Source organism: Pavona decussata, unplaced genomic scaffold (assembly GCF_977016875.1).
Source record: "Pavona decussata unplaced genomic scaffold, jaPavDecu1.1 SCAFFOLD_134, whole genome shotgun sequence".
Lineage (NCBI taxonomy): Eukaryota > Metazoa > Cnidaria > Anthozoa > Scleractinia > Agariciidae > Pavona > Pavona decussata.
This window is the reverse complement of record NW_028145547.1, coordinates 6,127,841-6,143,970: the sequence shown is the minus strand read 5'-3', so window position 1 is coordinate 6,143,970 and position 16,130 is coordinate 6,127,841. Positions and strand designations below refer to the sequence as shown.

Sequence of the window (16,130 nt, the reverse complement as noted above, 5' to 3'; positions counted from 1 at the left end):
AATGTATCCGAGACTCTAAGGCAAAACGAGAATCTTTGGGAAAATGCCGAGTAGAAGTTTTGAGATGTTAATATAAATACTGTCCAAAAAATATCACTAAGAATGGAGCAAAACGAGTGACCGTTTATCTTTTGGCTTCGGTAGCTATGCATATATTAGGAAATGCGGTTAAAAACCTTGTGGATGTTATCTCACATCCTTGCAGTCTCAGTAGAGCTCAGTTAAGTAGAAATTTTCATTCGCGATATTAGTGAGCTTACGCAACAGGATGGCTGAGGGAAGGGGACGGTGAAACATCGTTGTGTAACCAACATGGCATCTTAGTACCTTCACATTTTTAGGTGATTTTCGACTAAAACTGGCGTTGATGGCAGCGAGATCGAGTGGTTAGGGCGCCGGACTTGAAACCCGGAGGTCCCGGGTTCAAGTCCCGCTCTGACCACTAGCTGGAGTTGTTTCTCGGTAGCCCCAAGTTCAACTCTTTGGACGCGCTTGTAAATAGCCAGCTGGTCTGCCTCCTGCCAGTTGGGATTTTTAACCATGTTATTTTCAATTTATATTATTTCTTTATGAGGTTTAATGCTCGGCCCCACTAGCACTTGTGCTATAAACACTGCCGAGGGTAAATAAAGGTTATTATTATTATTATTATTATTATTATTATTATTATTATTATTACTATTATTATTATTATTATTATTATTACTATTATTATTATCATTATTATTATTATTATTATTATTATTATTATTATTATTATTATTATTATCATTCTCTTGTCTTTGACAACCTGAAAACCATGAGCGGTAGGAATGTTACAATCTAGAGTCATCTTGGCCGTCAAGTTGGTCACACAAGCACAATTTGCCGTCCCACCACATCAGCCGTCCTGTTGCATAAACTTGCTATTCAAAATGGTGGACGGCAGCGAAGACTCGAGCACATGTACAAGCTACAAAATACCCCGCGAATCGGATGTATTTTGTCACATGACAAACACTTGATTTTCGTCGTCGCTGCACTTTTTCCTGTATCAAATATGGCTTCAGGATGGTTCACCTACTTGGTAAAAATGAAGTCGAGATGTCTGAAAAGAGTGAAACTCCTGCCAAAAGACGGGATATTTAACATGTTTCGACAGTCATGGCTACATGTTAAGAGTCACAAGGAAACAGAGATAACTCCACGTTTGAAAATTTCCTGCCTAACTCAATGATACGTTCCTTCATTTCATTTCTCTGTTTTCTAACAAACGGAGATCTGTGTATATCACAGGAAAGAAATCAGATTACTAGTGCGGCACAAATGGGTCATCCACAATGTAACTTAAACACGCTTTATTGCCATGAAAGGCAAATGTCAGCCTGTGGAAAGGCTCCCAATATATAGGGAAGATAGAGAAAGGCAACTGGCAAGTAGATCCCAGTGTCAGCGCGCCTCCTCCCCTTTCACATTCGCTGTTTTCTTTCGCCCTTTTCCTTACGGAACCTTGTTCGGAAATTACATTGAGGGGACAGTCATGAAGCCTTAAAAAGAGGAAATATAAAAGCGATAGAAAATAATTATGATAGGGTTAACACACACACGCTGGCTTTAATGACATCGTTGTAGTTATTCATGTTTTAAAAATGACAATCATTTCTGTCTGCTTACAAAGGTGTTAATGCGAACATATCGTAATGCAAGTATAAACTTTAGGATCAATCAAACTCCAAAAAGGTTTGGACATGAAAACGCTTATACCGATTGTACCCTAGATTGTAATGAGTATATTGTGCACGATATAGTGTAAATTAAATGCACTCTTATTATTTGTTATCTTTGAATTTGGGACTGATGAGTATCGCTGATTTTTCTTCTTAAAACATCTTTTAGTGAATAATCGAGAGGCCTGAGTGTGGTGTCCCTTAATAATATTTTACGGTCTGATCTTCAACTTTACTTCAACACTGAAGCCATTCTTGAGGTTCAGAGAACGAGTTCAGTCGAGGTCTTGTGTCTGTAGGGTTCACCCAGACTTAAGGCTTGTACTCGTCTTCTCAGTGTAACCTCTATTTCTCGCTCTTGCCTTGATGACTGATATAGTTCCTCTTGCCCAACGTCATCTGAATTGGTTAGAGGCATTGAACTCAAGCGAAGATTTAAATAGGGAGAGCTAATACTGAGGTAGACAAACTGTGTAGTAACTTGGCCATGATGAGACAGTTTTTTTCACTTACATTGGCTACTGGACCCGGGAATGGAAACGATGAAGATGTTGCAAAGATAACATAATCAACGATAGAATGGGTTACAGAGGACTATGACTTCGGTGACTTTAAAAATCGGACAATATGGGCCGTGTCATCCTTCTTCAAAACTTCATAAATTTTATCTCCTGGTGTTTCCTGGACCGTTGCTAGGTTTCTTAATGGTTGGTGATAAGTGTTTGTCGGTTTCAAGATAGTGTATTCGTAATGGGAGTCTTTCGTATTTAAAACAGGGGTTCTCTCATGATCGAACCAAGCCTTCCCGTAATGTCCAGATGTTGTGGTGCTCCGGTCATCTTTCTTAGAGTTCTGATTTTTCACATGAACTTTTAGAATCAATTTACTGGGGTTTGGTATGTAGTAAAAGTTACCTTTGGTATCAGTGAGCGTTGTGTAGTTTTTACCTGAAGAGGACGGTGTCGTGACAGGGAGTGGGGTTGAAGATGTTTCTGCAACCCTGTGCGATGATGATCTTCTAAACCTGTCTTGAAAAAAAGTTGTTTGAACCAATTTCCTTTTAGTTTGTTGTGCCACGATGACACTTCCTAAACACACCAGTAAGTTTTCAAAAAAGAACACCGATCTTTTACAGTCCAGCTGGATCCTACTTCTCCAACTTTTCAATCTATAGTTCGGTTGATGAAAGTCCGTGCCAAACAAACCGTTTTCTAGCCCCATTGTACCCTTAAACGTTAGGCCTCTAGCTAGCTTCCGTGGATTGATAAACCTTCCTTTTCCAATAATCAGGTCATCTATGTTTGGAGTTCTTATCGCAATGGTTCTCGCTCCAGGAACCTTGGCCCAGTCCCACCCATTTCTGACATCATGAACCTCAAGGCTCGTTTCACTTTTGGCAACAGGGAGAGTACCATGAGCGGCAAACATTCCGTAAACATTTTCTTTCTCAGAAGTTTCGAAATTCCAAACGAAACGGTTAGATCCCTTGGCCGTTACAGCCCAGTTCTTGCATCGATGCATAGATAGAGGGACAAAGCTCGTGGAACAGTGACCTTCGGGGCATGGTTCGGCAGATGACCGAGAGAGAGAGCAGTAGACTTGACCTAAAACAAAATGAAAGTTAGAAATGGCTTGGACAGCAACGTTCACAAATAAGTAATAATAAAAAATGTCAGAAAAAATTTTAATTTCTAACAAGGTTGGATGCATGCTGTTTGCTTATGTAGTCATGTAGGTGTGCTCAGGGTTTTTTTGTCTGAGTAATGCATGCAATTTACCAGTGAAAATTATTTAACCTTGTTGTAAGTTGGGTTCCAGTCCTGTAAATTAAAGCAGTCGTTGTTAAAAACATAAAATGCATAAGATTGTCGTTGTTGGTAAAAATGCCAGCAAGCATACGTGGAAACCTCGATAAATTTATATCCAGTCGAGGAAATTGACTGAACCACCGTAAAGAGTTTCTTGACCATAAATGTGAATAAAAGTTAACAAAAAGCCGTGAAGCATCTGTTACCGGCACTGAAGAGCTAAGAACGTCTTCTTCCGCTAGGTAATTGTTTTTTTCACTGCCTGTTCACTGGAACTGCGTTTTGCACAGACACATATTTACTACAACTAGTAGCAATCTTTGTACGTATGACGTCACAGTGGAGACAGTCTATCGTAAAAGAGATACCTCCAGATACTGCGCCGGTCAATAACACGTGAACTCAGAACTTAAAACACGCCCTAAGACAACTGCCGTTTATCTTAACTATCTCGTGAACCATTGGAAGACGAAAACGAAAACCATCAAAAACCACCAATGTGTGCGATTCAACGTGTGTTTTTGACCTCGTTCTGCTTATTGATGCCTGCGAGATTTTCAGGTTTTCTGTTGGCTTTTAGACATGTTTTAGCCTAAGTTTAGTCCAGTATCTGTCAGTTAACTCAAACTGTCGTTTCGGATAACCCTTTCGTTGATAATCGTAACGCGATGCAACCTTTTAACGGAAAAAAGAATCCCCGAAAACGCATTTTGGGAGCTTCAGTAGTACCCGAAAATTATCGGGGAAAAATGACGTGACGCGACTTTTTCCGAGTCCCAGATGTTCGTAGCTTTACGAGGAGCTTTTCGGGCCCGCAAAGTTTTCGGGAGTTTTGAGAAACCTACGCCAGAGCCAAGTAAGAGATTTAGTTCAACTTTCAGATTTCAAATCTTGAACTAAAATGCAATATCGATCAATACCGTGCATAGCTAACTCCACTTAACTGTCCCTCAGTAGTGGTAGTTGTCTCTTAGCAGTGGCAATATGCAGTTCATGAAGTTAAGTAAAAGACTTGCAGTCTTGCTTGGCGTTCCATAATAACACCAATTCGGCTAATTTTTTACTTCCTTTTTACCTTATATCAAAATGCGTCACTCAAATTCAGACGGGTCTTTAACAATTCCTTTTGTTTTGTTGTTGATCGTAATTCCTCATGTATGATGGTAATTCGAAATTAAGCTAGAACAAAAATAAATGAAGCTTTCAAGTTCCTAGTCAATTAATCGCGCTTTTTGACCACTGATACGATACGGAACGTATAGCCACTGATCATGAATCAATTTTCTATTTTTTAATATTGATTTTAGCGAATTATTCTTTTCTTCTACCACTTATCATCGTCAACTGGATGGTAGCACAGTGTTTAAGCCCTTTGGCTGTACCATATTATGTCAGAGTCTGATGAATAATTTAGTTTAAAGACTGACGAACATCGTTCAGACAAAATTATTTTCCTGGGACGGAAAGTGTTTGATTATGCCTTTTCTTTTGCTATGAAATGTTCAATCGAATCCTCACCATCACCAAACATCCTTGACGTACTGATGTAAAATAGTAAGAGACATCAAACCAGTACTCATTAAAAGATTTTTGCTCAATTGTAAGACCTGTTTTAGCACAATAAAAGCAGCTGGTGTGAACTTGACAAAAAGCCATTACTGACCTGATACTTCCTTTGCTAATTATTAAGTAATAAGCTATAAGAATAATTGGAACGAAAAAGTAAAATAAAATTTTCCTTAGAAAAGAGTGACAATTTTTTCTTAAAACAATGAAGTTTACCACACAGTTTCTTCAAATTGGAAAGTAGCTTTAATTATATGATTGTAACAAGTCCATAAAATTTCTATTATGTACCTTCATTGATATTTGCACGTGGTAAAGCATCATTAGGACCCTGAAAAAGAAAAGCCTTGCCTTTCGAAATATGTTGTCCCTTTGTAAACGTAATTTGTTTACCCGAGGAGGGCCAAAGAGATCTAGACGCTAGTTTCAAAGCTGTCCGTTGTTTCAGGTCGAATTGGAATTTGCAAGTCAGTTGGTTTTTTGTGGAGGGAGGAAGCCCGGATAACCCGGAAAAAAACCCTCGGAACAGAGACGAGAAATAACAACAAACTCAACTGACATATAGCGTCGACGTGCGGAATCGAATGAAACTTGATGATGAAGAGACAAGAAACACGACAACTTAAGTTCGCAGGAAGCTGTATAGAAAAAAGAGACTAACAAAAGAAAAAGCATTTATCTGGATGTGCAATAAATTCATCTTCAGGTTCTATTAAAATAGCTTAGAAAGTTGATTGCTTTAAATTAATCTATCCGAGCATGCATCCATCTCTAGAAATAGCGAGGAAATAATCTATTCAACTTACTAAAATTATTTGATGATGGCCACAGAGCTCTCTTGTGATCGGGGAACACGTTGTAGCTAGCGGTGAGGTTTAATGGTTAACTTCTGGCTCACAAAGAATATATGTTCAGGTTTCAATTTACGTTATTATTTATGAGTGAAATTTGACTCTGAGGAACGTGGTACCCTTCGAGGTCAATTACAGTCACAGGTGGTAGGACTCTGAACGAGTATCACGTTAAGATGAAATTTTTGTGATCTATGTTGTTTCCTTCTTGTAGATCAGTTTCTTAAATGTAACATTTAAGGGCGGATTTTCCAAGGAGACACATCTTCGTATTGCAGAGAGGCAACAGTCTTAACGAAAGCACTATTATCGGTTGGATTTTCGACCAAAAGGTTATTCTTAGGTCATAGTCATAGTTAAAGGTCACAGTTTTGTTATGTCTCCACATTCTTTCTCCATCCCGGTCGCTGTATCCGAATGCGTACCAGTGAACTGACGAGGAACAATTTTAGTTCATCCATCGAACTAAAAGCGAGATAAGTGGACAACTACATTCACATGACTGAAAAACGCAAAGTATTGCGCGCCAACGGAAGAGTATCGTCTTTAAAGATTGCCCCAAGTTGTTTAAGTTTTGGCTAAAAGGCCAGCTCAACGTTCCATCTGTCTTTATCTGATGCTTTCTAATCTAATTAATAACGCATTAGGAAAACACAAAAGACATTTCTTAACCGTGCAGGAGGAGGTTTGGTCCTAATATAATTGCCAGAATATCAGTTTTTTGCGATTTTTCTTCAGATTTCTCCAAGAATTATTCAGACGTTGACAGGCTAACCATACACTTGAAAGAACTCTTTCATCTGGAATCCAAACTCCTTGAAGACGGCGACTTCAACCCACTTGTTGGTGTTTCGATATCTTATGAAATACCCTTTCTAGGGTTTGATATACGACACTAGTCTTTCGCGATATATAGTGCATGTCAGTACCCGTTATAGTACTAGTCAATAGATTGGTGTGTTTTGTCGAATGACCTTGTGAATTCATTTAGCAATCGTCTTTGGAGGCGAAGATGGAGGGGATGGTGTTCACATTACACTAGTAGGACTTTCATTTTTTTTACGATGTGAAAGTGCTGTAAGCCGTTTTCATGACGGTGAGTGCTTTATGCTGTGGCGAAATGTTCGAAGCTAAAAGAAATATGAAACGTACATTTATACCACGTTTATATGACAGCCAGTTCATGCAGTTGTGAATCTGCAGAATAATAAAAGGCTAGTAAAGAATTTCTCCCAACTGGAGGATCTGAATGAGCACGGACGTAACGTAGTTGTGATAAAAGAAACTGTGCATATACTATTGGAATCACGTAAGCGTCACAGACGTTTAGCCATCTTGTTCATTCTTTTGGAGAGTGATCTTAGGATTTCTAAACCTGGTCTGTCGAAATTTTTGTTTGACAAGTTCACCTAGAGCGCGTTCGTTTGGTACTATTTTGGGAATTATTGTTCTTTGGTGCCTTAATTCTGTTTTTAGAATGAACGGAATAGCAAAATGAAGAATAAGAGAAATTGCGTTCTTTTGGGAAGATTTTGAATCTGAGGTGAAATCGCATTTTTTGGGAGCTGATATTCTGTGTATTCTTTTATCCCTGAGCCGGAATAGGAAAATGAATGGCTGTACCACTGAAATGCACCCTTAGTGCTTAGTCTAGGTTTAAGAGTTCACAGGTGAATGAAAGATCGTAAGGAGAATTATAGCAAACTGCACCTTCCACAGGGGTGCTCATTCATGGTGTTTTTCCAGCTCTTTTTTTTTAACACATATCACGGTTACCACATGTCAGACGAAAAGGCGTGTTGCGTGGGTAGCCAGGGCGTGTATTCAAGAGGAGGCCGTGGATTTTATTTGATTGTTGCCATCTAATATTCCCCATGAAGTTTGAGCAGGTGCAAGTCGACTTTTTCACGAGCGAAAAATGATCTGAACGCCATCGATCATATCTCATATTGAAGGGGAAGTATCATGGGGTTTTTGATATCTTTTGTTAAAAATGGTGAAATAAGACCTTCACTTAGCGACAAAATAATTCTAGAACAACGAGAGGAGAGAAATCAACTCAATTCTTGACAGAAACAACTCGTATTCTGTCCTAGCGCACTTTGGAAACAAAACTACGAAAACTTGAAAAACATTAGCCTAACATTTTTCAAGTTTCAATCCATTCCGACCTACTCTGTCTCTGGCCAGAGGCCCTGATCGACAGTTTTGTTGCACTGGGGTGATAATTTATAACAAAACTAGACAATTATTTTTTGTTTCTGTTGTCCGGCAAACATTTTTGGGTTTTGAAATGACAGCAAATTTTCGTGATACTTCCCCTTTAAGCGTCGTGTTTTTACCTCAAATTGAAGCAAGGAAAACAACAGTGCTGGAAAGTACTTCTCAGTAACTTTCATTTGAAAGATTGATTCCTTAGGATTCACCCGCAGACTAAAAAGCTAAAACCGTTTGCCAAGATCAAGATTTGACTTGGAGAGTGAATGGTTAAAGAAAGAAAGAATCCGAAACTGTTTCAATATCCTCTTCGACTTTTAGGAACTATACTCACACGGTTATTGTTAAAAGAAACAATAAACGTATGGTACGGAGGTAAAATGGTCGTGATTTTGACAATAAAGTAGAATTTGGTTCTAGAACAGGTTGTCCAATGAATACGGTCACTGCTCACAAGGGGATATACTTTTACGAGGACATAAACCTATGAACCCGTAGTACGTGTATTTGCCCTTTGCTCCAAGCTATCATTTCTAGCATTTTTCACTCGTGAATAATAAATACCTCACGTAACAAAGAGGCGGTTCTTTTTGTTAAATTTAATCTTAAAAAGGTCCACCACCTCTTCCTCTCGACACAGTTCACGACAGGACTGATCCGGCTCTGATTCAAGGGCATTCTTCAGGTAAGGTGATATTAACCTGGGATTGAGTGTTTAAGTGGGACTGTTAAAATAAGCTCTTTAATTTTCTTTTTCTTGTAGATGGAAGAGGGAATAACTTTAATTACGGAGTGTACAAATTTCTACCCAGTAATCAGAATGGTGCAAAATTTGTTCCCTTGACGATTTTGTTTCTTTTTTTTACATGTTAAACTGGGGTCAGCTTTCGAAAACTATAGACTCTCATCTTTGCATTTTCAAGATAACCCTTGGCTCCTTGTTGCTAATTGACTTTTGTTTTCTTGAGACTGTATTAACCTATGAATTAACCTATGTATTAACCATGGTAAAGTAAAAAAGTTATGTGGCCTGGAGTGATCTTCCAAAAGAGTGATGTGATTTCAGCTGGTTGGCTTTGCTGTGTGATAAAAAAAGAAGAAAAAAAAACTAGTGCGATCATTTTACTCGCCAAATCAATGCTCCAACAGCCGTAGGTTATCTACTCATAGAGTAAAGCACCCTAAATTCTTCAAAGTTCCGTCCTAGCTTAACTCGTTTCATTCGCCAGCGCTCATTCCAAGATTGAAGCGAGAAAAACAACAACGCTGGAATGTACTGCTAAGTAGTTTTCATTTGAATGATTGGCACCTTAGGATTCACCCGCGGACTTAAAAGCTAAAATCGTTTGCCAAGATCAGTTAAAGAAAGTAGCAAACTGTTTCAATATCCTCTTCGACTTCTTTAGGACATTTACTCACACGTATTGTTATGAGAACCTAACGTATGGTACGTAGGTAAAATGGTCGTGATTTTGACAATAAAGTAGAATTGTATTCTAGAACAGGTTGTCCAAAGAATACGGTCACATCTCACCAGGGGATATACGTTTACGAGGATATGAACCTATGGAACCATAGTACGTGCGGTTACCCTTTTCTCTGAGCTAACATTTCTGGTATTTTTAACTTGGAATAATAAATACCTCACGTAACCGGCAAAGAGGCGGTTCTTTTGTAGAATTTTACCTTAAGAGATCCACCACCGCTTTCTCTCGACACATTTCTCGACAGGATTGATCTCTCATTCAAGGGCACTCTTTAGGTAATGTGATTTGTTTGAGTGTTTAAGTGGGACTGTTAAACAAGCTCCTTAATTTTCGTGTTCTTGTAGATAGAAGAGGGAACAACTTTAATTACCTAGTGTAAAAATTTCTACCCGGTACACAGAATGGTGAACAGTAAAATTTATTTCCTTGAGGATGTTCTTTCTTTCTTTTCTTTTAACACTGAACTGGGGTCAGGTTTCGAAAACTATAGAGTCTCGTCTTTACATTTTCAACATAACCCTTACCCCCCTTATCGCTAATTGATTTTTCTTGTGATTGTATTAAACTATGAAACGCAAAGGATAGAAAAAAGCGCTAGAACCCATGGTAAAGTGAAACGTGCGTTTTGAAAATTATGGACAAGGTGTTTTCTCTCTCACTTGAACAACCTGCCGTGGGCCCGAAGTTAGAGATTCAATCTGCAATCAGCTTTGACGAAGCAGGTTTTCTTTTTTAGTTTAGAACTTTCAAGGCTTCACGTTTTCGTGTAACTAGCCATGACAGTCGCAACAGCCTAAAGTTATCAAACTGACCGCACCACAAACACCATACTAATCTTCACTTATGTCTTTATTTTGACAGATAAGGGCACCACAAAAATGTTCATAAGTCTTGCTCTACAGCATCTGACTTACCTGCTGTTTATTGTTCCCTTAACTAAGGCGCCAGGTAGGTCAATAACCAATTAAAGGCAACCCTTGGCGAAAATCAGGCAAGCGTCAAAATACTGCCCTGCTTAAAGCAGTGTCCCATTAATGACACGCTGGGATCAATAATTGACGTTGAAATAAAGCATTGGACTCTGTCTTCAATTTTGTGAATCAATGAGAGCGTTATTTTTGTAGATGAGATTACGAGATTCAGTGCTGATAAGTGGTTTTTACGAGTTCTAACAAAAATGACTGTTTTCTTGTCATGAAAAAAGACACTCCGCAACAAACTGTCGGAACATATAGCCAATACAGTGTAATCCCGTGATTTTTCTATAACACATCAATTAAATGTTCCCACGTATAAAGAAAGCAGTTCTAAAACGAGAAGGGATAAAGCTCACATGCCCGAAATATTTTTCAATTCGGAAACATTTCCACTCCACGCGTCTCCTTTCCTATTTGAGTGGCCCCATCTTACACAAACCTCTGGTTGCAACAATGATACCAGAGTCTCATGAAGAAATACCAAGACTGAGTATTGAGTATTTGGTGCTGTTTTTCCAAGGACTGAGCCAAGCGACCAATCAAAGTGTGAAAGCTTCGCACAATATCTTGAGTGGTCGATTACCGGATATAAAATATCGATGAACTCTGACAGCTGGAAGTGAAAACGACTTGCTCAATCAGCAAAGTACTCGCTTTAAAGGAAGTGGTCGACTAGTGTATTGACGAGAAAAGAGACACTTGATAGACTGTTTTGGTATGAAAAAACAAGACTTTCAAACTTCCGGTAGTTTAATGGAGGACCAGCCGAATAAAAGGAAGAACAACTATGAAATTGTGACAAATGGTCCCTGCTATCCCAAGATAAGCGACATGTATTTATCAAGTTTATGATAAGTAATCCACTAAATATTAAATACTTTGTCGTCACTTGACCGTAAAGCACGTGATCAACGACTTTTTGTTGTTTCTGTTCCATTGCAGTCCCACCTTCCTCTGTTTGTTCTCGCAATCACCTTTTCGATTTCGAAAATGCGGACGACACAAATTGCTTTCAGTCTATTCCATCGGGTACCGTCACGCTGTCAGATGACAAAAAGACTGTCAAGCAAGGACAAAAGTCGTTGAAATGCCAAACAACCGCTGCCTCAACACTGAAACTAACATTTGCTTCGGCGTCAAACATCCCCAATGATTGGCTCTTACGGGGTGGCGTCAAAGTCTGGTTCTACAAAGAAGTAGCCTCTCCAGGAAAAACCCTCAGAGTGGAATTTAAACACACAAGCACTACACTGGCTCAATTTGAAGTCAATCTTGAATTTCAGGGATGGAGAGGCATTTGGATCAAGTTTTCAGAATGTAAGCTAACTAGTGCTAGTTTGACGAGCCCAGCTGTTATCAACGTAGTCAACTTCGTCCTAAGTGATGCAGATACTATCTTCATGGACTTGCTCGAGTTTAAGTCCAGCGTAGGTAAACAGTCACGCGATAAAATAGTTCCTCCAATCAGTCCGTTTGGCTTGGAACTGTATGACGCAAGCAACACGTGGCAAAGGACATATCACTGGAGTCAGCAAGCAATTCCTGCCTCACCCTTGACCATTGATGACAGAAAGAAGAAGAGTTTGGAGGTCATTAAGAGCCGGCTCAAAAACTGGTACTGCGATGAGACGAAAACGAGTCCTAACTTTCCAGCTGGAAGTTTTCTCAAGGGGAGATGGGATTCCCTTCAGAAAAGTGTAAAAAACGCTCATACAGATTACGACGCCTTGATCTTCGAAGCGGATAAAGTTGTAGGACCTCCTTTGTTTTGCAGAGATTGTAGAAATGGAAAAAAGTTTGGAGACATCATGAGGAAAATTCTTTTACCTTTGGCTTTGGAATACCATCTTAGATCTCGTAGTAATGAAATAGCGGATACTGTTACTGCACAACTTGGTAATCTTAACTCTAATGTGCAATCCACGAAGAACCGTGCATATGAAGTTATTGCAGGTGAAAACGGAAAAATGCAAACCATATTTAAAAGCTACTTACCCACTTCTTCAGCCTCACTTACCTCTTGTGATGTACAAAATGCTATAAATAAACTAAACCTTGATCGACTAAACAAGATAAACAACCTTCTTGATTTCGTAAAAGAGCAAGGATTTGCTGACGGAAGTGGCCTTGGCTCTTTGGACCACGAAATGAACAGGGATGGTGCTGGATTCATGCACACTCTGTTTCTTATCAGTGACTCTCTGAACAAACCTTCAAACAAATGCAGATTGTTAGACCTGATAAACACGGCAAAATGGTACAACGACTTTGGAGAAGTTTACCAAACACCAGCCTTCGAACTCAAGGGAACGACTGCAGACCGCATGATCACGCTACTGCTCTTTAGGCTCATCATCGTGCTGGTAATGCCAACCGACACTAATATAGAAATCAAGGACAGAATTCGAGATATGGAAGCCTTGGTTCGGTGGATGAACAATGCTTTGGCAGTGAATGAAGGACTGGGAGGAGTGATCAAACCTGACTTCACAGGACATCATCACAAGGCATTTTACGGATCAGCTTATGTACCACAAGCCTTACATAATGCTGCTTTGGTTCAGTACCTTCTTGGAGGAACTGAATTTTCTTTATCGTCAACATCGGTCAACAACATCAGACGAGGACTTGAAACGCTGCGTCTTATATCGGTTAAGTATTCCACTCCAAACAGTGTAAACGGACGATTCCCAAATTACGTCAACAAGGTACTCATCAAGTCAGCATTGGCAGGGTATGCTTACATGAGCGTTTTTCATCCTTCCATTTTGCCTGCATCAACGCCAACAGGAATAGCTATAACCAATGTGAAAGGACCAGAACTATTTTTGCGATTATATGATGAGAACGACTCAAGGGTGAAAGAATATCTAAGAAATGGGAGGATTAGAAAGAACAAGTACTATTTAAACAGTCTGGGATCTCTGGACATTATGAAGAAAGTAAGTAGATCTCCTGTTATTTTATTTTGAAAATTAAGTTGTGATTATATAGAACAAACCGTCTGCGGTGATGATAAGTTTTGGAAACGTAATTGGCGGCGTTCAATAACTTTATTTCAGGAAAAATTGTTATCATTTGAGTAGTTAGTTGAAACATTTCTCCTTCACTGAAGTCAACAAAATCCAAATCATAAACAAGCGAAGAAAATAGCCAGGTACGTTTAAAGATAAGGAGGCATAGAGCCTCTATACTTTGTGAACAGTGAAGTATTGACACCGTTGTATCTTTAAAAGATCCCAAACTACCGATACATATCTAATGCCCCCTGAGTCAACTCAAAAGTTTGTTAAAAGCCATAAACTCAACCAACTCATTATAGCCTTAAAGGCTGCATTTCAGCATTTCAATCCATAAAATAATAGCAATTTTGGCCCTAATCTTGGAGAACCACATTAGTTCCTAAAATATTTTATTACTCACAGAAACGGTCCTGTGTTGCCAATGGAATTTTATTTCTACAGTGTAGAAAAATCGCTTTCACTACTTTCTTGCTGTTAAAACTGGCTTCGTCTGCTTGAAATCTACTACTTGGATTATCATTTTTTTAAGGTAGTATCGACTGCTACATCCAATGGATTTTCTGCCGAACCCTCCCCTGAAGGTCACTGGTCGAAGAATTTTGCCGTTCTATCTGTACATCGGCGAAAAGAATGGGTTGTAACAACCAAAGGATTTAACCATTTCCTTTGGGACTATGAAATTAAGCCGGGCGAAGAAAATATTTACGGCATGTTTGCTAGTCATGGGGCACTTCTAATTGCCAACAGTGAATCAAGCCTTGGGGTTCATGATGTCGAAAACGGATGGGACTGGGCAAAGGTTCCAGGGGCAACAACCATCGCGATGGGAGATCCAAACCTGGATGACTTAAACATAAATAAGGCAAGATTTTACAACCGAAGGAGTCTAGCTGGAGGTCTTACTTTTAAAGGTACACGATCCTTAGAAAACGGGATTTTTGGGATGAACTTTCGACAACCAGATTATAAATTAACGGGCTGGAGAAAAAATATCAAGTTTGAGTTTAAAAAATCTGTTTTCTTTTTCGAGAACTTACTGGTGTGTTTGGGAAGTAACATTAAGGCACAAGACACAAATGCAAAAGTCGTTCAAACAACTCTTTTTCAAGACAAGCTCACCAGCTCTTCCCATATAAAGGTAAACGGAGTTCAAAAATCCCATTCGGCTACATTTACCGCCTATACACCGTCTTCTCCAGGCACAAGTTACACAACCCTTACTGATACCAAAGCAAACTTTTACTACATACCAAGTCGAAGCAAATCAATATTAAAAGTTCATGTGGATGACCAGGCCTCCAAGACAGATGACGGGAAAAAAAGCACATCAGGCCGTTATGGCGCAGCGTGGTTTCATCATGGCACCTCTCTTACCAACGGCCAATACGAATACGCTGTATTGGTACCGACTGATACATATCACACAACTTTAACCGACTTAGCAACGGCCCAAGAAACAACAGGAAGTGAAGTTTACAAAGTTCTGCAGAAAAATAGCATCGCCCACGTTGTTCAATTTCTCAAGACACCGAAATCGTGGTCCACTCTCAGTCATCCTATCACTGGTTATGTTATGTTTGCAAGTAGCACATCACTTCCAGCCGATGGCCTTGTAGAGGAAGTAAGTAGGGGAAACTGTCTAATCATGGCCGAGGAAACTGCAAAATTTATTTACCTCAGTATAAGCATACCCAGCTTAAATCTTCCCACGGCGACAAGTCCTCTCACTAATTCAGACGACGTGGGGCAGGAAGAGCTGTATCATTCATCGAGTGCAAAAAAAGATGTAGAGGTCACACTGAAGGAGGAAGTGCAGAAGAGCATCGTCTATGTCCAAACCCACGGTGAGCCAGATTGCTACAAACCAAATGTGTGGGTTCTTCGGGGTTACAAAAAAGTTCGATTTTTGAATTTAAAGAATGGCTTTAGCGTTGAAGTAAAGCTGAAGAAGAGGCCAAAATGAGATTTTCTTTTCAGTGTAAAACAGCTTAGTGCCACAAGAACGGTAGTTTTACTGATATAAATCAAATCAATCCACTGTTATAAAATTGCGAAATTGGTGACATCAGTTTGTCAAATAGAATGAAATAATATGTTGCAACAGTTATGTGCGTTATTAATATTACATGTTATTCATGCCATGAATTGAATAAAGAAGCCGTATCATTTCGCTGACAACGTCCCATTATCATTATACAGTCGACCTTCTTTATTACAGACACCAGGGGGACAGGAATAAGTGTGTTTATTAAAAACTGGATCATTGTATGATGCAATTCCAGGGTTTTGATTGGCTTAGCAGTAGTGAGGGGCGCACCAGTTAGGCCTCTTTTTCGCGGGGGAATCTCATTAATACGCGGGGGCATAAATTAACGACGATGACGTCACCGCCTATTGTCTTGATCACTCATTATAGGATGACGTCATATTTTAGTTTAGTCTTACCAACAGGTTATGAACTGGTTTGACAGGTTGATCAATGATGTCATGCTCTA

The 16,130-nt window shown here is 39.3% G+C and overlaps 2 protein-coding genes across 3 annotated transcripts; one reads left to right on the top strand and one right to left on the bottom strand.

Moving 5' to 3' along the window:
• Positions 1-1,620: 1,620 nt before the first annotated feature.
• Positions 1,621-5,974, bottom strand: LOC146467976 (uncharacterized). Its single transcript, XM_085125546.1, has 2 exons — positions 5,887-5,974; positions 1,621-3,310 (listed from the first exon to the last, which is right to left on the bottom strand). Exon 2 carries the CDS (start codon positions 3,225-3,227, stop codon positions 2,301-2,303), a length of 927 nt encoding a protein of 308 aa, XP_084981672.1. The 5' UTR covers positions 3,228-3,310; positions 5,887-5,974; the 3' UTR covers positions 1,621-2,300.
• Positions 5,975-8,717: 2,743 nt separating this feature from the next.
• LOC146467975 (uncharacterized) lies at positions 8,718-15,766 on the top strand. 2 transcript variants are annotated; one of them, XM_085125312.1, is made up of 4 exons: positions 8,718-8,833; positions 10,497-10,583; positions 11,555-13,558; positions 14,169-15,766. In XM_085125312.1, the coding sequence occupies exons 2-4, from the start codon at positions 10,514-10,516 to the stop codon at positions 15,596-15,598; spliced, it is 3,504 nt and encodes a 1,167-aa protein (XP_084981438.1). In that variant the 5' UTR covers positions 8,718-8,833; positions 10,497-10,513; the 3' UTR covers positions 15,599-15,766. The 2 variants fall into 2 exon arrangements, with proteins under 2 accessions (XP_084981438.1, XP_084981437.1); XM_085125311.1 differs by having other exon boundaries at positions 11,555-13,554; positions 14,165-15,764.
• The last annotated feature ends 364 nt before the right edge of the window (positions 15,767-16,130 follow it).